This window comes from Taudactylus pleione, unplaced genomic scaffold (assembly GCF_031769625.1).
Source record: "Taudactylus pleione unplaced genomic scaffold, aTauple2 ptg000026l, whole genome shotgun sequence".
NCBI lineage: Eukaryota > Metazoa > Chordata > Amphibia > Anura > Myobatrachidae > Taudactylus > Taudactylus pleione.
Window position 1 is genome coordinate 11,808,923 of NW_028284428.1, and position 26,184 is coordinate 11,835,106.

At 43.5% G+C, this 26,184-nt stretch overlaps 1 protein-coding gene across 2 annotated transcripts in view; it reads right to left on the reverse strand.

Moving 5' to 3' along the window:
* PPEF1 (protein phosphatase with EF-hand domain 1) overlaps window positions 1-26,184 on the reverse strand; it is a 78,362-nt gene that overhangs the window by 40,360 nt on the left and 11,818 nt on the right. For both annotated transcript variants that reach the window (XM_088451634.1, XM_088451635.1), the window contains exons 3-11: window positions 20,639-20,699; window positions 18,138-18,298; window positions 14,374-14,488; window positions 11,567-11,613; window positions 11,221-11,387; window positions 8,514-8,550; window positions 7,541-7,690; window positions 4,336-4,620; window positions 2,959-3,144 (exon numbers count right to left, since the gene is read on the reverse strand). In XM_088451634.1, coding sequence (XP_088307760.1) covers window positions 2,959-3,144; window positions 4,336-4,620; window positions 7,541-7,690; window positions 8,514-8,550; window positions 11,221-11,387; window positions 11,567-11,613; window positions 14,374-14,488; window positions 18,138-18,298; window positions 20,639-20,699 — 1,209 coding nt within the window. The remainder of the gene's footprint in view (window positions 1-2,958; window positions 3,145-4,335; window positions 4,621-7,540; window positions 7,691-8,513; window positions 8,551-11,220; window positions 11,388-11,566; window positions 11,614-14,373; window positions 14,489-18,137; window positions 18,299-20,638; window positions 20,700-26,184) is intronic.

Sequence of the window (26,184 nt, forward strand, 5' to 3'; positions counted from 1 at the left end):
AACAATTAAATAAAGTAATCAAAATAGGAAAAGGGAAATTAGGATCACATAGAAATAGGTTTATATGAACAAATCAATCTGTACAATTTACAAATATATACATATGTTTCCACAACTTTTATGTTAGACACCTTGTTTAAAAGGATGTTGTGGTCAGGTTACATTAGTTCCTCTCTCTGATGGGGTTGGGTATGAATCCCGGCTGTCGGGATGCCGCTGGTCAGAATACTGACAGTGGCATCCCGACAGCCAGAATCCCGACACCCATAGCAACTAATGGGAAGTAATTTCTTTACTCCTACCCTAACCCCTACCCTAACCCTCCTTCCCCGATGCCTAACCCTAACATCCCCCACCAGTGCCTAAGCCTAACCTCCCCCTGCCTGCACCCTAAACCTAACACCCCCTTTCTGGTGCCTAAACCTAACCTCCCCCTCCCCGCACCCTAACCCTCCCCCTAGAGCCTAACCCTAACCCTCCCCCTAGAGCCTAACCCTAATCTCGCACCCTAACGCTAACGTCCCCCTATCACCATGATACTTACCTTTGGGATGCTGACGGTCGGGATACTGGTGCCGGGATCCCAAGCTGCTGGAATTTTGGCGCCGGTATATAGACCGTTGGCATCCCGCACACCCACTACATCCCTCTGCTGAAGTCTCTATGAGAGAATGTAAATTGGTGCAAAACAACTGTAGTTTCTGTGGAGTGTCTGTAATGTACCCAAACCCTCCCAAATACCTGTTCAAACTCTTGTGGATCGCAGTGGTTTAACAGGCAAGTATTTTATATTGTTCAGTTTGTTTTTATTTAAACTTTAATTTAGTTCACAGATTTATATAGATTTGTGAAAGTAACACAATGCCTTGTACAATAAGCTACACACGATGCACTTGGTACATTATAGATGGCAGGTGTAAGCAAACTGTGCTACTCCACCAGCGGTGGAACTACACATTCCAGTATGCCCTGCCAAAGTTTTGCTGTTAGGGCATTCTGAACTGTGGTAGGCCATGCTGGGATGCTCTATATATATTGTAAACTTCTAAAAGACCTATGATTGTACAGAAGCAAAAAGATGGTTTACCAGTTTTAAATTTGTTAAGTTGTATTAAGTTGTATCAAGCCTTGGAGAATGATAAAGTGAAGAAGTTGCCCAAAGCAACCAATCAGCTCCTGACTTTTATCTAGTTCAGTCTTTGAAATGACAGATAGAAGCTGATTGGTTGCTTTGGACAACTTCTCCACTTTATCACTCTCCAAGGCTTGATATACAGTATCTCCCCCATTGTCTGCATGGAAAAAAGCTCTTCAGGGTGAATATATACATTCAATTAATCTTCTTAATAGTATTGTATAGTGATAGTAGCACCATAAGTTTTCTTTACTTTATTTCTCCCTGCAGAGGGGGAATGGATATGCTATTCATACATGCACAATGGGCAAGTTTGAGTGCAGCCATATCTAGCGATGTGTAGCAAACTGAGCATGCGTCGCATATGCATTTTTTTGAATTTATAAGCAATTCAGAGTTGTACGCATCTCAATCATTTCTCTGAGACAGGTGAATGGACATGACAGGTTGGCATACTAGTAACAATAAAAACATTCCAGGGTTGTGCATTGGCTTGTAGCCAGAGTTACTACCTATTCTGAGTCATGCATATAAACAGTGCATGCCAAATTCAATCGCATCTCCTGCAGCCAGCATGGGGTAGGTGTAAGTGCTGATGATAGTGAAAGGGCCGTAAGTAGGGATGTGTGGGCGGTGCCACCTCACAGAGCATGGGGCACCATGTGGCTTGCAGAGTGCCGGATCAAGCAGAGGCGACTGCTGCTGACCCTGCTGTCCTCCATCAAGCCCAGGCAATTAGTACTCTCTCCTTCCCCTCTCAGTGCCCCGGAGTATGATTGCATTGATGCGTACAGCTCAGGATATGGGCATAGAGTGGCATTAGCATTCTGTTCACATTATGTTTAGTGCAGGTGTCCAGAATTACATTCGTATTACATGCAACCCAGAGTCAGTCAAAACCTAAGAAGATGTGTCTGTATCCTTTAACTGCTTTGTCACATTTTCAGTCCTTATTGACCTACAGTAGTAGCACCATCACTGATCTCCTACTGTGCCCAAGTAATGTCACACCTATCGCTTACCACTGGTCTATGTCTCCATATGGTTGTATTGTGAGAACATTATTAGACTTCCATGAAACTAACTAGAAGCTCTTATTATGAACATTAGGCAAATATAGGCCCTGATTCAGACCCACTCGCAAGCGGCTGTCCGCTCGCAAGTGGGTCGATGGTCTGCACTGAGCATGCACACGATGGAGGGAGCTCCGTCGTGCGCATGCGCCAGACGCAACGAGCGAAGGAAAATCCTTCGCTCGTTGTGTCTGATCAAAGGGGGCGTGCTGTCGATGTTGATTGACAGCACGCCCCCTTTGGTGGGAGTGCCTCCCTGACGGGGGCGTTCTCACGGGAACGCCTCCCGTCAGAAGCCGGCCCACTGACATCACTAGTGATGTCAGTGGGAGTGATTTTGGCTCTGATAGAGCCAAAATCACTCCGGGCCTTGCGGTTAAAAACCTCAACCGCAGGCTCTGGCTCGCAGTTTCGATGGTCGCGATGGTCACGACCATCGCGGCCATCAAACTGCACGCTCGTATAGGCTGTGGGTGGTGGGCCATAGTCTCTTTAAGTACAAATGTTGATAAATCAAACAAAATTAATTGTTTCCCATGTAATACAGAAATTAAATTGGATTGCTAGCTATGCACATACAGTATGCATCCATAAGGAAGCCTTCCATGTATGTTAATAGCATTTATTGTTACACTCTGTAGATGTATCGAGGATACTTCTTGTGTCAAACCAAAAAATGTCCTAGTAATAAAGAACTTTTTAATTACTATTGCAAATCCAAACACAGAACAAAGACTAGGTATCCCGTACCTTTCCATTGTGACATAATTCATAACCTTCTTGTTTACATTCATGTGACCTGATCAACAATTTTAAATTGTATCTGTCAAGTAATTTTGTGGTTACATCTGGTCCAAAGTAACAACCTCCACCTCGAAAACTGTTTGGTAAGCAGCCATTTTGGTTCCTTGGGTCACTCCACAATATGTCCACAATCTTAGCCAAAAACAAATGTAGGCAAAAAAAAGAGATCAACAAGAACAAATAATTATTTTAAATCATTTCTTAATTACGTATTTTGGGACAAACATGTCTTAAATATTCATGGTAAGACAGTAAGCAATGAAATGGCTATAACAGGTAACCGTGGAGCTTATTTTATAACTTGGTATATTGTGTACTGGTAATCAGGTGTCAACTTTTATCTTTCTAAGAACACAGCAGCAAACATAGGGCCTGATTCAGAGCTGAACGCTCTGACCAGAGCGCTCGCTCTGAATCAGTGCCCTCCTACCTGAAAATGGAGCGGCCTCCTGGCCGCTCGCATAGCTGTGGGTGACCACCCACAGCATATGCGAGCGGCCAAAAAGATGGTCGCGATGGTCGTTGACCATCGCGACCATCGGGTTTACGACGAGACGCTGCCGCAAGCCCAGGAGTGATTTTGGCTCTATCAGAGCCAAAATCACTCCACTGACATCATTACTGATGTCAGTGTGGCCGGCTTCAGAAGGCAGCGTTCCCATGGGAACGCCTCCGTCTGGCAGCCACGCCCCCGGCACGCCCACCAAAGGGGGCGTGCTGTCAATCAACATCGGCAGCACTCCCCCTTTGGTGCGAGACCCGGAGCGACGGATAGCCCATCGCTATCCGGGTCTCGCGCATGCGCACAACGGAGCTCCTTCCGTCGTGCGCATGCGCAGTGGGGCAACATCGACCCGCTTGTGAGCGTCCTTTGCTCGCGAGCGGGTCTGAATGACCCCCATAATTAATTGGGTAATGGGTTTCAGCAAAATTGGTATACTGCACAATCCTATTACATAATCCCCAATGTGTATTTTATAGATGCAAATAAAATTGAACCCAGTTAACAAAAACATCACTTGGGTACTGTTAGCTAACTTCATAATATATTTGACATAATTTACCTCCTGTTAACAGCTTTAGATAACAAGGTTAATTTTATATTATATTTTACAGACTAATATCATACCGGGAGGGGGCTGTCAGGTTGGCACAGCAGGGGACGTGGTCACTGCATAGGTGTGTGGCAGTGATGTGCGGTCAGGTGAGGCAGAGCCTTTCCTGTCATACTTAGGTATACTCCAAAGTTTTGACTATAAAAATGCTGAAATTGTGAACTATGACTAGTAATGTACAGTAGACATTAGAAGAAGTTGTACACACCTGTTTCCATTCCTCACGTTCCATAGCTGTTAAATCTGGAGCCATATCAGGCAATCGAATACTTGAATCCATGTAATGTATTTCTAGAATGCTGCTATTCCTGTATTCCTCATTCAGTACACCAGTGTGTTGATTAAAGTTTGCTGGAGAGTGGCACTGGTCAGGGTCAATCTGTTTGTCTGGACAATTAGAGCTTTTATAGCCATCAATGGGCAGTTTGTTGGCTGTCTGGATTACATTGTTGCTTTGTGAATCTGGTTTTGGGGGTTGCAAAACTGATTTATACTAAAATTGAGAGAAAGTTAAAAAAGATCACATCTCATCTTGAAATGGATATGGTGTATTTATGTGTACAGTATACAGTCTGTGCAATACAAAATACCAGGAGTACCCCAATAGTAAGGTAGATAAAGACAGCTATTTTGAAAGAGTCATTTGTTTAATTGACCACACTATATATTATTATTTCTCTGAGTTTGTATACAGCAGGGGTGGGGAACCTTTTTTCTGCCGAGGGCCCTGTTGATATATATAACATTATTCGCGGGCCCGATGCAGGCCACGCCCCCTCTGTGTGACGTCACACGGGGTGGGGGCCACAATCGCCGGTGATTAGAGCAATGCCCGGACCATCCTGAGGATGTTCCGGGGAGCTGTAAGGCAGCTGTGTGACCTGCTTCTGTGTGACCAGGTGGCACTTCTGCATAGATTCTGGCTGCAGGGTGCCATTCTAGGCACCCTGCTAGCCAGATGAGGTTAGCAGAAAAAAGCTCAGAGGGCCAGTCCAAATGAGTCCGCAGGCCTTATACGGCCCCCGGGCCTGAGGTTCCCCATCCCCGATATACAGAAAGGACCTTTCAGTTACAATTTCCTGCAACAAAAAGGTATGGCACTAAGATTATTACAACAGGCACATCTAACCTTACACTTGTGTCACAAGGGAGTCACTGACATTTCTCCAGCAAGGAAATTGTTGCATTGGGAAATATCTGTTGTGTCATAATGTAATATACAGGAAACCCCATTTCATGTCACACATGAAGTATTTCAGTGAGCTTCAAGTGTCACAATTCTTCACATCATTAGGTTACCAGATGTATCCACAACCAATTATACAGGTATGCCTGCTTTAATTTCTAAACAATGTTAGACAACTGACATAAGGGTACCCAATTTAAGGTGCTATTCAATTAACCCTGATAACTTAACAGGTGTGGAAGGTACAGTAGACTTTAGGCTCCCTTTTTCACCCAATACCTTTGTTAATGCCCGTTAAATTGTCGTGATAACGGGAATTAACACACAGAATCCATGAAAAGTTCATGGATTAGTTCGCTAACAGGGTTGCGGCACCTGTTAACCACGTAGTTACCAAGGATTTTTATTTCACTGCTTGTGCAGTGGTGAAAACAAAACCCTGATAACTGCTGCCGGCTGCTCACTTTGGGATAATTGAATAGCTTTGGGTGCTGTAAATTGGAGAACTCAATAGGCCTCAGTAAACTATGACTATGGGGAAGATGTATAAAACCTTCTAAAGAGTGGAGAAGTGGACAAGTAGGAACATTTTCCATAGCATCCAATCAGCTTCTACCTTTCATATTATAGAATTAACTTGATAAATGCTAGCTATTGGTTGATTGGTTTGTATAAGCAACTTTTCCACTCCTCATAAGGTTTAATACACTTTGGCCTAAATTACTAAGTCAGTGAACCGTAAGTGATGGTGGGATCTAGTTTGAGAAGGTAGAAGATGAAATGACAATGGCAATCTTGTTGGCTTAATGAATGGACAAAAGGTAACAGTAATAAAATTATTTTGTCAATTGTAAATGTCTGAGTCCCATCTCCAATATAGAAATAATATAATCTGGCAAAGGGGAGAATGACATTGGGCACAGTAGACATAATATATTTGGGGCAGCATGCAATTAAACACCCATTCCTTTCACATGAAATGCTTCCAACTTTGTAACCTGGGAATGTGATACAAGATTAACCTAATCAGTTCTTGCTGTCAAACTTCATATTTCAAGAATGGGTTCAGTATATTATGTCGACATTCATTAAGCATGTCAACACTGATGAAGTGTCAATATAGTCAGAATGTTGACAATGTCGGTTTCAGGTAATCCTTACCCCAGTGGTTCCCAAACTAGGAGCCGGGGCACCCTGAGGTGCCATGAAGCACTTGCAGGGGTGCCACGGGTTGGTGTTTCAGACATATAGCATTGGCTGTGCTGCTCGGGATCGGTATGAAAGACTGCCGGATGCTGGAAGACCGACGGTTCTAATCCTGACAGGTAAGTATTTTCCTATTCACTAACCTAACCCCCCTAACCCTAACCCTCCCTTAGGGGTGTCTAACCCTAACCTCCCCCCCAAGTGCCTAACCCTAACCCCCCCCCTTCCCCGCAGCCTAAACCTAAGTCTTCCGGGGGGGGTGCCTAACCCTAAACCCCCCTTCCCCTAGCCTAAACCTCCCGGGGGGATGCTTCACCCTAAGTCCCCCCCGGGAGCCCCTAACCTAACCCTCCCCTCCCGTGGCTGTCCGCGCCCGGCTTTCCTTCGATCAGGATGCCGGGCGTTGGGCTCCCGGCGTAGGTAAAATGACAGGCGTCGGGATTTCGACGCCTGTCATTAGACCCTTGCAGGGATTAGACAGTCGGGATGCCGACGGTCGGCATTTAGACCATCGGCATCCCAACTGCATAACGTGCTGCTCAGCCGATGGACAGATATATTGGCAGACATATCTGTCCATTGGCAAGTGTGTACAGGCGGTCTGTAGACCGCCCATACACACACATCGGCAGCCGCGGGGAGGGAGGCGTACACGCCCACGCCCCGCCCCCTACCAGCGGGACCCGCGGCTGCTGGATAGATGATGGCCATTCAGTGTGTATGAACAACCATCATCTATAGATATATCTGCAGATCATTCGATTTGCAGATATATCTTTCAAGTGTGTAGTGTACCCACCTTTACATTGAGATATTTGACTTTGTGACTGCATACTGTAACTCAAGAATTTAGCACATTGCAGGACTTTACTCTGGAGACAACTCTGCATGGTTTAATCAATCAATATTATATATTATATCTATCTTAAATCCATTTTATGTTTAAAATTGCTAACATCGTCTAGCTCCTTAGTTCCAGCCATGAGGATTTCCTGCTGAACACTGTTTGGTGAACACTCACCTTGCTCCTCTTTATAGAGCTGAGGAAATCCAGGTCAGTAGTGTCTGCTACTCCTCCATGTAATATGAGAATCTTGCTGTCAATAATGGTAGCGAGGGGCAGCTGACTGTAGACATCCTCTAACAGGTGTAGGATTTTTTGGGCATGGTTCTGCAAGTTAAATAATTTTTAATGCTTAGTATGCAAAACTGTGTTCATTGTTGTTGAAGTTATATTTGTCCTTATTTATAAAGTAACTATATTATTTCTTTATTATGACATAGGAACAGCGCTAAACTATCTATGATGAAGGAGTCTAAGGACTGCCACCAACTAGCATTTAAATAACCTCTACTGTTGTAAAGTTGCTATTCCCAGTATTCCCCACTTCTCAGAGTCAGAGCACTTTTCAGGGTGTTGTCAGTAGTCTATAGAAAAGGGGGCCACACTGCTTTTTGTGATCTCCTCCTTGGAGTCTCCAGTCCCTCACCAAGCATCCTAGCCTGCTTCCATTATGACAGGGGGACCCTAATCTGTGGTTTTCCCTTATAGTAGTGAGATCCATAGTCTTTCCTATGGATGGTTTCCACTCTAGTTTTGACTATTTGTTTCAATAACCCATTCATTTAATGGGGTTTCAAGATGTAACACACACGATGGAAGCCCCAATGAAATGAGTACAGTATGTAAAGGAAAACCTTTGTGCCACTTGCAGACTAGCTGTATTCTGAAATGAATAGCATGTTTATATTTATATGCCACTAGCACACTAGCTGCATTCTTATATGAGAAGCATATACAGTATACTGTATGTTTACATGTGCGGTTTACATTTGCTTTATTTTATGCAAAGGTATCTCCAGAGAGCAAATGTATAGATTTACATAAAGCAATTTAAAATAGCATTTAAAGTAATGATGTCAATCTTTTGTTAAAAATACAATTGCCTACTTTCAAAAGAGGTATATTTAAAAACATGTATAAATAAACTGACCTTGTATTTTTGCATTACTTCTTTTGTGAAGCCATACCTGAGTGAGATATAAATAGACACAATCATGGATCTTTTATAGACTATACTCTCTCTAGCCTTATATTGCTGCATATCTCTACTTTATCACCATATTAGTGACGAAGCCACTAAATATCATCAAACAAAAGGAAAGTCACTACTGAAATCAATCTTGGTCTATCAACCTCTACATATATTCAATTTACTGATCTATTGTTTGCAATGTCCAGACAGTATGTGCTACTAATATAAATCTATGAAGTCATGTGCAGTTACAGCGATATACAGGATGTTTCACTTGCTAATGGCACCTAAGTTTTTCTTATAACTTTAAAAGTAATTAACGTAATTTAGTGAAATGTGACACAGACATACTTTGGTCTATCGGTCAAAATATGAGGAGTCATAGCAAGTGTGGAAAGTATTCGTCATTAGCATCCAGGCCAGCTTTAATGCGTCGCTTCATGTTATGGAAGGTTTTAACCAACATATTGGGAGTCACAGTCTCAAATCCCCACTGAATGTTTTCTCTCAGTGCCATGAGAGTCCGTGGCTTGTTGTGGTACACTTTCCCTTTTAACATGCCCCATAGGAAGAAATTCAGTGGTGTAAGGTCAGGTGACCTTGGTAGCCAAAGTCCCTTTGAAATGACATGATCATCAAAAAATGAAGCTATTTCAGCCATGCTGGCAGTGGAGGTGTGGCAGGTGGCACCATCCTGTTGAAAGTAACCAGTACTGATTCCACATCATCTATCTGATTTACAAACTCATTGAATATTTCCATGTAGACTGTGGTATTCACAGTCGTGTGGAAGAAGATGGGGCAGATAATTTGGCGCTGTGACAAAGCACACCACACCCCAAGTTTTTTCAGCATGAAGAGGTTTCTCATGCAGTTTGTGAGGTTTTTGACTTGCCCAAATACAGGTATAATGGCAACTGATGTAACCACTCAGATGGAACCACGCTTCATTGGTAACCTACGTGTAATCCATTATGCACAAATTTCTATTGTCAAATGCCTGGAACCAATTACAGTACGCGACTCTCTTCTGTTGGTCACGAACCTTCAATTCTTGAACAACAGAAACACAATATGGACGCATATTGTCGGCTTTTTTGCAGCTCTTTGGCATGTGCTTGTGGAAACTCCCATCTCCTGTGACAATTCCTCCATGGTCATCCAATAATGTTCCAGTGGTTTACAATATTTTTATAAGAAACTGAATGTTGAATTTTGCTGGTGGTTTTTGACCTCCAAACTGCTGAATAAATTGTCTTTGGTATGCCTTTATCCACTCAGTTTTCCAGTACGTCTGGACAATAAATACACGTTGTTCAGCTGTGTTCCGGCACATAACACACATACACGATGAATGCGGACGCCATAGTACACAACATCACTGTCAGAAGCAGGAATACCTACTGACTAGCAGTGACGGCTCCAAAAGTGGGGCTGCAGTACAGTCCAAAAATCAAATAGGGGAACCACACAAAATGCCATCCTCACTGGCAGTGGGTATGGCTCCCCTATTTGAAATTTGGACTGCGCTGTTGACTTGGATGGTGAACAGCTGGTCTTCACTTTGCACATGCGTGAACAGCTGGCCTGGATGCTAATGGCAAAAACACTTTCAACACTTGCTTTGACTTCCTCATGTTTCTTATAGACCAAGATATGTCTGCGCCAAATTTCACTAAATTACATCAATTACTTTAAAAGTTATAAGAAAAACTTGGGGGTCAAAAGCAGGTGAAACACACTGTATGTTACTGATAGATTTCTTGTAGGACTGGTATCCCTGTTGACCTGTAAACCATGTCTCCAAAACTTGGCAAAAGATACCAGCAGTGGTGTCACTGGGGTTGGTGACACACAGTGTGCTCTACTCACCCTGTCATCCCTGCCAGGGCCGTAACTAGGGTAGTGCGACCTGTGCCACCGCAGGGCAGGGAGCGCTATTTGGGCCTGTCAATTTTCTGTTTATTATCATTTTCACTTGTAGTTTCCTCGTATTTTATCCCCAGCATCTCCTGGCCTCCTCTATCTCTTCCCTGGCCCTTCCCCATGAGTCCATGGCCCTTTTTTTGGTCTGTTATCTCCACATTTAAAAAATAGGGGGGGCGCCAATGCTCATTCTGGCACAGGGCACCAAAAAGTCTAGTTACGGCTCTGATACCTCCTATGGTCCTATGCTAATGATGCAACGCCCCCTGATGCATGTCATTTTGGAGGCGTGGCCACATGTCACACCCCAGTTCTCGTCATGGGGGGCTTGCCTTGCACTTCGAGAACCCATTGGCAGCACCCTGCCTCTCTTCCAGCTCAGTGGATGACACATGTGTGAGTCATACATACCTGTTTGTCGATCAGTAACACCATCTGGGGGGTGACACGAAAATAGCAAAGCAACTCTGCTATTTTGGTGTCACTCTCTCAGATGGTGTCACCCAGAGCAGCCTGCACCCCCCAAGTGATGCCACTGGATACCAGCAGATACCCACATCTCTACTCTGCAATGGTACTGCTGTAAAACAACTTTACTAGTGACTATATTATATTTACAGTATTTTGTTAGTATTGGTTTCTGCTGCAATGTTTTTGCAAAAATAATGTCCTTGCTGTGCCAATCACCTATCTGCCCTATCTAACATACTCACACATTTGCCAGACAGGCAGCAAGTACCTCAGATTCATGATGGGATCCTCATGATTGCCTCTATTTAAGTGTAAATTATTAGGATAGACGAGGAGGAATGCAAAGAGGATTATTAGTATTTCTATAGAATTCTTCCCTCTGTCTACAAAGTCTCCATTAAAGAGATAAGTGTTGTCTGGTGAGGGGAGGCCGTTCTGCAGAACATAAAGAACAAAACATAGCAGATGATACTTTGGAAACTAAACAAAAACCTTACAGAAATGTGCAGAAGTCCTGTAAGCTTGATACATTTTAATGATAATACTTTTATCTGTATAATCTGTGTGGCTCCGTCTCTTCAGTGTTTACAATAAAGCCTTTACTTTACAATCACCTTATAGAATATCAGCAGCAGATCATCCAATTTTCCATGTAGGTCACCTGGTAAAAAAAATCAATGCTGTAAAATACATTCCCCTTGCTGTGGTACAAACTATTTTATGTTACAGATAAACTAGTTCATATTACTGGAATGATTTACTCTGATGCCATATTAATATTGCCTATTGTATGTGCATGATTAACTGCAAACTGCAGCATAAACTGTCCATACAGTAAAACAGATTTGGGAGTTCTTATTAATAAGGATTGCAACCTAAAAAGGTCTTTTGGAATTCATACACTATGGGCCTGATTCAGAGCCGTTCGCTATTTGCGGTCGTTCGTTCTAAAACAAGGGGTGGCTATTCAAATGATCAGTTCGCAAATTGCAGTCTGTTCACACCTCTAAGTCTGAATGAGCGAGCAAAACATACGCTCGTTTATTTGTTAAAAACGCCCCCTGGCCGCACGCACCATACGTCATGTCCGCTATTTATTAGATTAATCGAGTACATCGACCAGCGTATGAACTGCTCGCTATTCTTGTGGTTGGTTTTTGCTACCACAATCTTGCGAGCAGTTCTGGCTATAAAATAACCCAGTGACGTGGTCAATGACGCTGCTGTATTAATTATGCACACCCATAAAACGCCCGTTTTGACCTTTAAGCACGCCTGCGTTCGGATCTCCACTCCTCATTTTCAAGCACCTTCCCCTGTTACCACCCACATACGCCTCATTCTGTCACTCAAAATAGCAGGCATTCGCTATATTGCGAGCACATGAATTTCGGCCGCACTGACTGGTTCGCGCATGCGTATAACGATCCGTACGCATGCGCAGATGTGCGAACATCGCTCGGAACGAGCGTACTGCCGCTAGCGAGTGGCTCTGAATGAGGGCCTATGAATTTAAAGATTAACTTGTTAAAGGTCAGGTTTTGCAAGCAGATGTATTTATTAAGGTGCGTAAACACGGTACGATTAAAATGGACGATATGAACGATAACGATATTGATCATATAGTTATCATTCACATCGTGCATTTTCCGGTGGCCAACAATCTGCAATGCTGGGCACGTATGGACGATATCGATACTGTCCATCGTCCGTGCATGCAGGCCAACCTGGTCAATATCTACCTGGTTACTATAGGGACCCATGATCACAATAGTCGTTGGTGAGTTGGTGGCATGCTGGATGATCAAAATCGATCATCCAGCACACCCGGGAGATCGTACAACGATATAGTTATCGTTGTCAATCGTCCCATGTGTACACAAACACCATTAGAACATTGGTAAGTACAGTATTTCAACCCTAAGGTAACAGAAAGATAGTTAAGGGGCTTATCCATAAGCAGAAAAATTTGAACGATGAATGATTTATCGTTCAGTCGTTCAATTTATCTGCTAATGGATAAGCTCTGAACGATGAAAATGCGCACTCCTGCGGCCGACAAATTTTGGCTTGTGTCTCTCCAACATGTTGGTCAATTATCACTCATCGCTGACAGTTATTAGAAATATCTGTCGCGGTAAACGACAAACGATATTTTTAATGAAAATGAATAGAAACATAAAAAAAATCCATTCCCTCAATGATGTCATGCAATATCGTTTGTCATTTACAAAAATCATGACAGATATCTGTCACCGCAGCCCCAGGAATTTTCAAGAAATAATCTTTTGTCTCATCTTTGAAAAAGATCTGCTAATGGATAGGCCCCTTAACACTGATTTCATGACTTACTAATCTGCTGGGCAAGGACATGACTGCGTGGTCAAAGGATGCAAGAAGATCTTTCTTACAATATACTGTTAGGCCATCTGAAAGCTCAAAATTATTATTTTTGTAAGTGAGCCCTAAACTTTGTGTTAATATTTAGAGGACTATAAGGTTATTATGATCTTTAGAAATAAGCAGAATATCGTGCTTATTCCAATTTTTCCATAATCCATATCGAACCTCTGCCTCCTAAACATTTGTATATTATAAGGAAATTCTAGTCCAGCAAGTAGTTTAATACAAGATTCCGATTTCTTACCATTCACCCTTAGTTCCTGCTAAACCAGCTAAAAATGAATGAATAAAAAAAATCTATATAAATCTTGGTAATCGTGAATATTGTGCTTCTTAATTAAAAAAAAAAAAAGATTCAGCAATGTTAGACTTGTTACCTATACAGCTGGAAAGCCAGACCCCACTCTACCTAAGTGGCTGGGAACAATTACTAACAACAATGTAAGCAGCACTTTTTGTATAAACCTTCCTTCTGTACCATCTGGTAACTGCAAGTATTTAGTATCATCCCCATATACGAAGGAGGGGCAGTCGCATCCCCCATAGGTTTCTATGGGGGATACGATGCTGCCAGATTAACTAATATCCGGAATGCGATGCATGCCGCATTTTGGCCCCTACAGTTAACACCATCTGAAGATGGAATTAGCCCATTGTAGCCAATGGGCTACACATCGTAAAACTTATCAGCAGAGGGTTCCACAGGTACATTCCGGAGCTATGATCACATTTTGCAATGCTATCATGGGTGGTAATACCATGCCCAGATCACATTGCAAATGTTATCATTAATAATCAGGCCCTTCTGTCTGGTAGAGAATAGAGATTGTAAGCTCCACTTGGACAGGGGTGTTTCGAATGATTAAACAATATCTGTAAAGCACTGCACAATATGTAGGGGCTACAGATATAAATTAATAATAATAACTCAATAAATCACCTATAAACATCCTGTAACATGCCTAGATAAGAGAATAGGTGGAGTAACTACTCCTGACACAAGGTGATTGTTACTCACCACATATGGTTATCTGCTTAGCGTATGATGTTGTTAAATGAACAACATTTGGCAATTGTCTCAAGAATGTCTTGGTTTCATGGAACAGCTGAAGGACATACCGGACATGAAGTTGCTGAAACATGGACAGTTTTAGGAACAAGGTATTGTGAACTGTATCTATAATGGAGTGTTACCATTTAATACATTACAACAATAATACACATTTAAGTTATTGTAGTGAAAACATTAATGAGGACTTAACACACATAGGTAAAACCATTGACAACATATTAAAATGAAGAGCATAATATATAAATAAGTAGTTTATGTATCAAGCAGTGAAAATAATGGAGACGTAGACCAGTGGAGAGTTTGCCCATAGCAACCAATAGGCTTCTACCATTCATTTTATAGGATGTACCCCCTGGGGACACATCTGTGGCTGGTGCTGGGGCCGAGCATCAGATTTTCAAATTTGGCACCACTCACGAGCCAAATACAGCTTGCGGCCCGACAACAAATCAGAAGCTATAGCCTCAAGCCAATCACTGTTTAATATTTCATCTTACCACCCACTCACTTTGACTTTTCTTAGCTGGCATTGGCTATGCAAAGTCAGTACAATGGTGGAAGGGGAGCACAGAAGAGCCCCTGAAGAGCTACAGAAGACCAGAAGAGGTGGTAGAAGGAACAACACAGAAGACGCCAGGTCAAGCCAGAAGACTCTTGCAAAAGAGCTTATACTGGTCCCCTTGCTGTTCAGGTGAAGTCCAGCAAGAGTCAAGTTCTGGCGCTTGGCAAGCGGAGGATCAGCGCTGACCAATGCGGGGAAGAGCCGGCATAAATGGTACCCCTCTGTGTCTGCCAGAGCAGGTAAGGTCCCAGTGAACAACCCTATTCTCCTATTACCTCCCTAGACCACCAAGGTGTATGGAGCTAGACCTGTGGGCTATGCTTGACGTTAGGCCCGTGGGAACAAGATAGGTCAGGTGCTAGGCCATGCTCCTCATGATCATGATTGGATGGCGCTAAGAAGGGGAGGGGCAGCAAATACTTTGCCTAGGGCACCATCTGTCAGGGATGGTCCTGGGCACTATAGCTATTTACGTCTAGCTTTGTGTTACAAAATAGGCCTGTGCAGAGCTCAGTGACTGAGCTAGCATGGTAGTAGGTGCGACGTTACTATAGGACCATAGCTGGGGTGATGACACCTTCCCCATCAAAGCCCTATGCAGCAGTGTGACTGCAGACTCATCTCCTGAACCTTACTGATGCTCCTACTAATGATCAGACCATTGCTGCTGTTATACTGTAGTAACCAAAAAGAAGCCTGTGTTTGAGTAACAAAACTGCACTGTCACCTGAAAAAAAACACATGGGGCAAAATGTAATGTGGTCGGAGTTTGGAAAATGTATGAGTATAAAGATATACCCTCACATTTTCAGATTTCACCCTATGTAAAAGAGTGTGAGAACATGCAAACTCGCATGTTTCTCAAACTCACAATGGCAAAACACGCATCCAGATGTTTTGTGACTGTGAGGATACAAGTCGGGCAATGAACGCTATTACTGTCTGAAAACTTGAGAGAAAACAGACCTGCTGCAGGCTAGCGAGCTAGCCTGAGCAGGTCCGAGTTACACAGGAACATGCACAGATCTGTGAGATACATGCATGTTTCTGTGTGTAAAAAAAAAATAACTTTCAAAAAATAATAAATTACGTGCGCACCCCTTCCCCCTCCACAAGCATAACCAGCCCCGGGCTCTGTTGAGCCTATTCTGGTTCTTAAAATACATGGGAAAAAATGCTTTGGGTTCCCCGGTATTTTAAGAAGCAGCACCAAGCTCTGTTGAGCTGGTCTTGGTCGAGAAAATATGGGGGAAAAACCTCTTGTTCACCTGCAAAAGAAATATTAAAACAGACAAGACTCACACACTGTAATACATGCAGACTCACATTCACTCTCACACTCACGCATGATGGGAAACGCAAGGTTAATAGAGGTGAATCTTGTTGTTCCCATCATAGGTTACAATGTAGCGGTTCCCACCATAGACTTCAATGGAAGTGGAAAGTTTGACAGACAGGCTGACCGCTCAGAGCCAATCAGCAGGCAGCTCCTACAGAGGCGCCTGCTGATTGACTGGCGGCTCCTGTATTGACAGGAGTCACGCGAGTCCCGGTCATTCGCGCGGAGGAAGGTTATGTGTAAATACTTTCCCTTCCTCCTGAACAGGATGTGATCCACACTAGGAATAGGTGAGTATGGATATATATTTTTTTTTTACAGGTGTCGTGGATGCTACTGGACAGGCGAATGTGATTATAGGTGAGTATGCGTGAGTGTGAATGTGCATGTATGTTTAAATAAAATTTTACTTTCATGGTGTGCGAGTCTTGTCTTTATTTTACTAAATCTTTTGCAGTTGAACTAGAGATACCAGCGGACCCTTAATGCCCTGTATGCTGGTACTTGTGATTATCCAAGTACCAGCATGTGGGATAGACTTGCTGGGACCTCTAGTTCTCCAGTAAAAGACATCATTTTTTTTTTTTTTACTGTTTACTTTTTTTTTTTTTTTAAAAGCCTTCACGGATCTCACTGATCTGTGGAGGCCTCGTATAACTCAGACCTTTCAATGCTAGTTGCATTAAAAGGTCCGAGTTTTCATAGGAGAAAATTCACACACACTCACATAATGCAATAGCCTCAAACTCACAAGCTGCCAAGCTATTACATTTGGCAAGTTGTGAGACAAACTTGGACTGTTAAATATGCGAGTAGGTCCAAGTTTGTCCCACAAGAAAAACTCGGACCTTATTACATTTATTCCAAAGTATAATTTGTATGGGTACTATGCAAAAAATTACTGATATTGATTTCAAATGTGACCAGCACAAACATTTACAAAATAGTCTCTGCACAGTGGTGAGAAATGCCTCAGCAGCAGAGGGGTCATTTTAATACAGTTCATAAGCCTCCATTGGACCATTACTACCTGGAGCTAACTAGCTCCTCGCCACCTATATGCAACACTTTTCCTGAGCTCCATTGTTTAACAGTCCAAGATGAAAATTGTGACTATGTGACCCTATGGAAATGAGGTGTAAGCATGAGGACCAATAAGAAGCAACAATAACAGACATTGCGGCTTCTGATTGGTCCTTCCTCCACATCCCCTGTCTTTCACCAATGAAAATGTACACCACTTTAGGTGCCAATGCAGACTTAAAATACACCCTGCATTGGTTAAATACTGAGATATAAGTGTTGTCAACTTTTCTTAATTTCCTGGGATTGTCCCTGGTGTTCAATGATTTGTACTTGTATGTTTTTACCTATTTTTGATATTATCCAACTGAAAAACACCACTACTATGTTGGATATATTCGTTAGTATTTGTTATTTCATTACAGTATATTTTAATTTATGATAAAAGTGCATTGTGACCATTTTTATTGGTTCATACTATGGACATAGGGGCAGATGTACTAAGCTCTGGAAAGTGATTAGTTGGTAGTTTATCACTCTCCAATTTATCAGCTCCTAACTGTAATTTTTCCAACATAGCCTGTAACATGACAGTTAGGAGCTCAGTGGCTGGTAGTTTATCACTTTCCAATTTATAACTTTCCAGAGCTAAGTACATCTCCCCAATAGTGCCTTTAGTATCCTACATTTTGCATGATGTCCCAACCCAGCATCATTGCATCCCGGGAAATTTCACTAGAAAGCTGGCAACAATGGTATCAACATTTCAGTCGCAACCAAACTTGCCTTCTCTTGCTTGAAAGCATGAAGTAGGGTATTTGTATCAGACACCGATAGAGGGAATGACAAACGAGGTCCATCATAGGAGTCGGGAACTTCAATCATGTCATAGGACATAAGCTTTTTGTGTCCTTCTCTTGAACCATTGCATATATCAGAAATCAAGTCTGCAAAATCAAATAGCTTTATCAGCACTTAGACAATGTATAAACAAGTAGAACTAATTGTTACCTGTGGCGCTAGCAGTTGCCAAAACATACAAACAAAGGAGAGGATTATGGCTGTGCAAATGTCTATAATAGACTCTTAGGGGTATATTTACTAAAGTGCAGGGGGAGATGTTGCCCATAGCAACCAATCAGATTCGACTTAACATTTATCTAGCACCTTCTATCAGATAATATTTAGAATCTTTTTGGTTGCTATGAGCAACATCTCCACTTCTAATAACCCGCACTTTAGTAAATATACCCCTCAGAATTAACCTTTAGATTTATTTTATAAAAAAATACACTGTAGAAAAAAATATAAAAAATAAAAATAGTAAAATCGAATTTTAAGATAAATGTATTAATGCTAAAGCTACAGTATTAGCTTTTTCTCTAGTTTGCTGAGTAAGGTCAGGATAAGCTGTGCATTCAGCCTGTTAGTCATCTCTCATGGCTTAACAGCTGCAGATACTATGTGATGATGGAAGTAATGCTTAGTCCCAGAGACATACCTACTAAACGTCCTGATTTTTGGAAGGGGCAGTCCCAATTTCTAGGGACTGTCCTGCCGTTCCCCGATTTGCTGGGTTTTGGTAGGTACACAGCAGAGATAGATGCCTCTCCTGCATGCAGCGGCAAAAAATTAGTTTTTATAGTAAAAGTGCTGATTTGAGAAAAGGTCATACACGTGGCAATGACCCTTATGACATGTCATGCTCCTATTCTGATTTACACTTGGGCAATGTTGGGAGGTATGATTTGTTACCTTCATTTTGTACATTATTACCTGCATTTGTGTTACTTCTTTCTTGCATTTTTGCTTTTGCTTAACTTGCACTTGTGGTACTTAGTAACTGAATTTGTGTTACAGTACTGCTTACCTGCATTTCTGTTACTTCTTACCTATAATTGTATTATGTCTTATCTGCATTTGTGTTATTTCTTACCTATATTTGTGTTACTTCTTACCTTCAATTTTTTGTTTTACCTGTATTTTTGTTACTTCTCTTACCTGCATTTGTGTTACTTCTTACCTACAATTGTATTAAATCTTACCTGTATTTGTGTTACTTCTTACCTACTTTATATTTGTGTTACCTCTTACCTATATTTGTGTTACTTCTTACCTTCAATTGTATTGTTTTACCTGTATTTTTGTTACTTCTCTTACCTGCATTTGTGTTACTTCTTACCAACAATTGTATTAAGTATTACCTGTATTTGTATTACTTCTTACCTGCATTTGTTTTATTTCGTATCTGTATTTGCGTTACTTCTTACCTATATATGTGTTGCTTCTTACCTGTAATTGTGTTACTTTTTGCCTGTATTTGTGTTACTTCTTACCTGCATTTGTATTAATTTTTTATCTGTATTGTGTTATTTCTTACCTGTATTTGTATTACTTCTTACCTGCAATTGTGTTACTTCTTAACATCAATTGCATTATGTTTTATCGGTATTTGTGTTACTTCTTACTTACTGTACATTTGTGTTACTTCTAGTCTGTATTTGTTTTACTTCTTACCTTCAATTGTATTAAGTCTTACATGCATTTGTGTTACAATACTTCTTACCTGCATTTGTGTTACTTCTTAACCTTCAATTGTATTGTCTTACCTGTATTTGTGTTACTTCTTACCTACTGTATATTTGTATTACTTCTTACCTGCATTTGTGTTATTTCTTACCTACAATTGTATTAAGTCTTACCTGTATTTGTGTTACTTCTTACCTGCATTTGTATTAATTTTTTATCTGTATTGTGTTATTTCTTACCTGGCTTTGTGTTACTTCTAGCCTGTATTTGTGTTACTTCTTACCTGCATTTGTGTTACTTCTTACCTTCAATTGAATTAAGTCTTAAGGTGCATACACGTAACGATTTTGTAACCAACGATTATCTGTCAGATTATCTGTCAGATTTTCCCTTGAAAAGTGAATGATTTTTTTGAAGTGTAATGAACGATTTTTACAACGATGAAACGAAAAATGTTCCTTCCCTTAATGAAAATCGTTATGTTGGACAGTCTGAAATGAACTACAAACTACAAATGGGAGCGCGCTTGAACGATTTTCGTTCATTGTTATAATTCAGAAACTGAACAATATTTTGAACGAATGACTGATACCGATGTCGTTATAGTTAAATCGTTCAAAAAATAGTTACGTGTGTACGCATCTTTACCTGTATTTGTATTACTTCTTACCTTCAGTTGTGTAATTTCTTATCTGCATTTGTATTACGTCTTACCTCTATTTGTGCTACTTCTTACCTACATGTGAATTTTTTCTTACCTGGGCCTTCATCATTCATCTGTGCAAAGTGATCGATCATGAATGTAAAAAAGTTAGAGAGCTGTAATGCAAAATAAATTGAGTCAGTAAAATAATGGTACATGGTATTAAATAATTTTTTTTGACATATGTGCGATGTAATGATGTTTTAGTACCATAACATCCTGCAGGACCTTGTACTAAATTTAATCTACCCCATTATTTGTGGAAATAACCAATATCCTTTTATTTCTGTTGTCCCCAAATGTGAAGCATTGCAGTATATGCTGGTGCTATATAAACATTAATATTAATCAGTTACTATTAGAGATGAGCGGTTCGGATTCTGTGGAATCCGAACCGCTCCGAACATTGGGGATCCGAGTCCACCCGAACCCTGTTCGGGTGTTCACCGCCTGACTCGGATCCCCGTTCGGGGCCGAACGGCGGCCGCCTGATGTCGGATTCTCACTAGAGAATCCGACATCAGGTCTCCTCGCGTGTAGGGCAGAGCGCAGTGATAGCGCTCTGCCCTACACAGACACAGACACACAGCCGCCAGCGGCAGCTGTGTGTTTGTTACAGCAGCCAATGAGAGTCACACAGACTCTCATTGGCTGCTGCACGGAGGGAGCCGGCTGGAGCTCACACATGAGCTCCGTCTTCCGGCTCCCTCCTCAGCGTGTGACAGAGCGGACGGCGCGGGAGCGGGGATACAGGTAAGTTTTTTTTTGTTTTTTTTTTACTTGTCAAAGGTCCGAGGGCGCTACTGGGGGGGGGGTCTGCACTACTGGGGGGGGTCTGCTACTGGGGGGGGGCTATACTACTGGGGGGGCCATACTACAGAGGGGCCTGCTACTGGGGGGGCTATACTACTGGGGGGGGGTCTGCACTACTGGGGGGGGGTCTGCTACTGGGGGAGGCAATACTACTGGGGGGGCCATACTACAGAGGGGCCTGCTACTGGGGGGGGGCCATACTACAGAGGGGCCTGCTACTGGGGGGGGGCTATACTACTGGGGGGGTCTGCACTACTGGGGGGGGTCTGCTACTGGGCAGGGCTATACTACTGGGGGGGCCATACTACAGAGGGGCCTGCTACTGGGGGGGGCTATACTACTGGGGGGGGTCTGCTACTGGGAGGGCCATACTACTGAGGGGCCTGCTACTGGGGGGGGCCATACTACTGGGGGGGCCTACTACAGGGGGGGCCATACTACAGGGGGGGCCCATACTACAGGGGGGGCCATACTACTGGAGCAGCCTACTACTGGGGGGGCCTGCTACTGGGGCAGCCTACTACTGGGGGAGCCAACTACTGGGGGGCATACTACTGGGTGGCATGCTAATGGGGGGCATACTACTGGGGGGGCCTGCTAATGGGGGACATACTACTGGGGGGGCCTGCTAATGGGGGGCATACTACTGGGGAGCATTCAACTGGGGGCACTGCATAGTGGACCGTACTACTAAGGGGACTGCATAGGGGGCACCACTGCTGGGGGACATTGTGTAAGGGACACCGCTACTGTGGGCATTGTGTAAAAGGGTCACTACTGTGGGCATTGTGTAAAAGGGGCACTACTGTGTGTCGTAACATAAATAAGAGACACTACTTTATGGTGTAATGTGAATCAGGCCCTATGTGCGGTGTAATGCTAATAAGATTGTGCACTGTGACTCCTAGGGCCGTAGCCCACTTTGTAAACAAGTACTGTGACTCTGCTGGCCGTACCCCACTGGGTGGGTGCACTACTTTTCATTTCTGCCACTGCTGTGTGGCAATGTGTCATAATGTGCTTTATACTGTGGTGTCTGTGTCGTTGTGCCGCTGCTTTGTCGCTTAGTAACCAGTCAGCTCACTGCAACCTTTGGCCAATAATGTTGAAAACAATATTATAAGCTGTGATATGGTCTAAATTGACTGGAAATTAATGTTATTGAGGTTAATAATACTCTAGGATGAAAAAAAAGACCAATTTATGTGATTTTAGCTTTTTTTGTCAATTTTTGTAAAAAAATCCAAATCCAAATCCAAAGCCAGTCACCGCAGTTTGGCAAATCCAAATCCAAATCCAAAGCCGGACGACGAATTAGAACCAAATCCAAATCCGGCAAAAATGGTCCGGCGCACATCCCTAGTTACTATGGAGACATACCATTGCTAAATCAATATGACCACGACATTGGATAACTACATAGAACCTGTACACACAATACATATAAGGAGGATATTACTGGAAATATAATAATGACAGAGAGCAATTAATGAACTTAGGACCTGATTCAGACCCGCTCGCTAGGATGCGTTCGCTCATAGCTGGGCGATTTTTGCATTGAGTGCATGTGTACGCATCACAGTGAGTGTGCGCGAACCAGTGCGAGAGATCGGGAAGCGTACGCTCGCTGCGCATAGACAGCCCAGCAGAGTGAGTGACAGGAGAAGCAGTTTGCGGGTCGTGACAGGGGCTGGCCATTAAAAACGGGGAAGTGGAGGTGCGAACGCAGGCGTGCATGAGTGTCTTAAAGCCGTTTCAGAGGCGTGCATAATTAACAGGCAGCGTCATAGTACACGTCACCTGGTTGTATTTCACAGTGCTTGCGGTAGGGTATAGTCAACCACAAGCGCTGCGATCGCATCTGATGGTACCCGATGTACCGAAGGTTACATACACTTCCTGGAGATAACGTGGACGTCTTAAGACAACCTGGTGGGGGTCTGCATACACAGGGCGATCGCACGCCAAGATATAGTGATGGTTCTAATGCCTTGCCGTGCGATCGTCTGCCTTGCCGTCACTTAGCCGAATTTACATACGCATCTAGTGAGCGTACGCATCTAGCAAGCGGCTCAGAATCAGGTCCTTAATACCCAATAACATGCCCGGTAGCAGTGGCGTAACTAAGGGGGGTCGAGCAGGGTGTGTGCCCTAGGCACCAAGGGAACGGTGGCACGGGGGAGCGCCGCCGGCCATGGTACCGGCCCATCCTAGTTAGCCAGTGTAGTGCTGACCACAGTGAGTGTGGTCAGCACTACATATTTACACAGGATCGGCGCTAGGCTTCCCTGCACCCAGCACCATCCTGTGCTGCACAGCCGAGCCCCTTCCTCCCCCAGAGCGCTTACCCAATAGCGCCAGGTAGAGGGTGGGAGGCGAGCTCAGGCTTGTACATTTTTACACACACATCGCCACCAGCAGCGATGTGTGTGTTAAGTTAACCAGCAGCCAATGAGAGTCAGACAGACTCTCATTGGCTGCTGCTGCACACACATCGCCACCACGCGGCGGCGATGTGTGTTAATCAGCAGCCAATGAGTGTCAGACAGACTCTCATTGGCTGCTGCGCCCACTGCAAGAGCCAAGCTGGAGCTCACTCATGAGCTCCGCCTTCCGGCTCCTGCAGTGGGTAATGGGAGAGACGTCATGACGTCTCTCCCATAATGCAGAGCACGCCAGCCTGGGAGGGCGGACGGCGGCAGGGACAGTAGCCAGAGCGGGGATTCAGGTGAGTTTTTTTTTTTTTTAACTTGTATTTGTCTGCAGTGCATCGGAGGGAGTGGGGGACTACTACTGGGAGCACTACTACTGGGGGCACTGCATCGGGAGGGGGCCCTCTACTGGGGGCACTACTGGGGGGCACTGCATCGGGAGGGGGGACCTCTACTGGGGACCACTACTGGGGGCACTATATAAGGGGCTTACTACTAGGGGCACAAGGGGCACTGCACTGGGGGGACCACTACAGGGGGCACTGAGTAAGGGGCACTGGATAAGGGGGACCACTACTGGGGACATTGCATACTGGGGGTACTGTATAAGGGGCACTACTGGGGTTACGGTGCATATGGAAAGGAATGTTCAGAGTGAAGAGAAAGGGGTGTGTGTCATGTTAACATGCCCCATTTTTAAGTGACCACGCCCAGTGTGAACTGTCAGGAGCCATCAGCCAATCAGCAGCCTCTGATTGGCTCCGGCTCCTGACAGTTCCCACGTGGGCTGGTCAGTCAGCGCCCGCTGATTGGCTGGTGGCTCCAGACAGTTCACACTGAGCAGTCAAGAGGAGGTTAGCAGTGTATGTTGTCACACACATACACCGCTAAAGTAAGTATCTGGTCCGGGTTTTGTTTTGTTTTTTGCCAAGTACAGGAATGCTACGGAGAGTGGCACCAGGGTACAGGTGAGTATGGGATCTTTATTCCAGGTGCTCCCATTGGATTCTACGGGAGATGCGAACGTGAACATCTGGCAGCAGGTAAGTATGTGTGAGTGGGATAAGTGTATGTTTTAAAGGTCTGCTGTATACGGTGTGTGTACTGTGTTTTCTTAACTATTTATTTTACAGTGGGGTACGGGTGCCGGCTGCCTGCTGGCACTTGTAGTTCCACAAGCGCAAAAGTACAGGCATGGTGGCACCTGCAGTTCCACTGTAAAAAACAATAGTTTTTAACTATTTTCCACATTATTACCCCCGTACCCACAGCCCAGGGGTGTGGGAAAGAGACCCGGGCTTCAGCCTAAGCCTAGGGTTTCAGGAGAGGGGGTCCCCCTTCTTGGGGGATCCTCACCTCCCCTGAAATCCCCGGGTTGGGCTGACCAGCTTCGGGTGTTGGCCCTAGAGACTCCTTACTGTGCATTACACCCCGGTCAGTTTGGGTCCGGTGCTGGTTTTAAATATAGGGGGATCCCTACGCATTTTTTCCCTCCTATATTTAAAACCAGGGGTGGCCCTGCAGCCAGGTGTTGGTTCCTAAATCATGGGGGAACCCTACACGTTTTGTTCCCCGTAATTTTAGGGACCAGGTCTGGCTGTGCAGTCCGGGGCTGGTTATACTTTTGGGGGGGGACCCTATGTCATTTTTTTAAAAAGATTTAACCCTTTTTTTTACAGGTATAACACAAGCAGCCTTCATACATCTCACTGATGTGTGCAGGCTGCTTGTTCAGGAGAGTTAGGCAGAGAGAAAACCCTGCAATCACGGGTGAGTAATCTCCTTCAAAACTTGCACTCTCAGCCAAACTCACTATTTAGTAAATTTGTGAGTTTCAGGAGCCTGAAATCACCCAAGTTTCGGTGATGTTAAAGTTGAAAAAAAAAAAACTCGATCAGACTCGATTCTTAGTAAATGTACCCCCTTGCGTCTATACGCCATATGGCGTGAGATGCCCGGCAACTGTTTATATCGCAGACGCAGTGAAACACCACTCAAAGTGTACTACAGTCACTGGGCTGCGACCTTAACTACACAAGAATTAGTTTTAAACACAGCATAAAGGGAAGCTAACCTCAATGTAGTTTTTTCTTTATATGTTGTGTAAGCAGGAAAGTAGTTGTGAAATATTACTTATTTTGTAACTTTAGTTAAAAACCTTTCCATTGAGACAAAATAGGATTAATTTTCAAAACTGCAAGTCTGTAGTGGCAATTCTCTTTTTTTGTGATGCCTGTTTTGCACATGTGCAACCAGTGTTATAGCTAAGGATATGGATTATCTGGGTCACTACTGAGGCAACGGGATACAAATGTTTGAACTATCTGATAGGAGTTGAACTTACTGGGGCATTGTC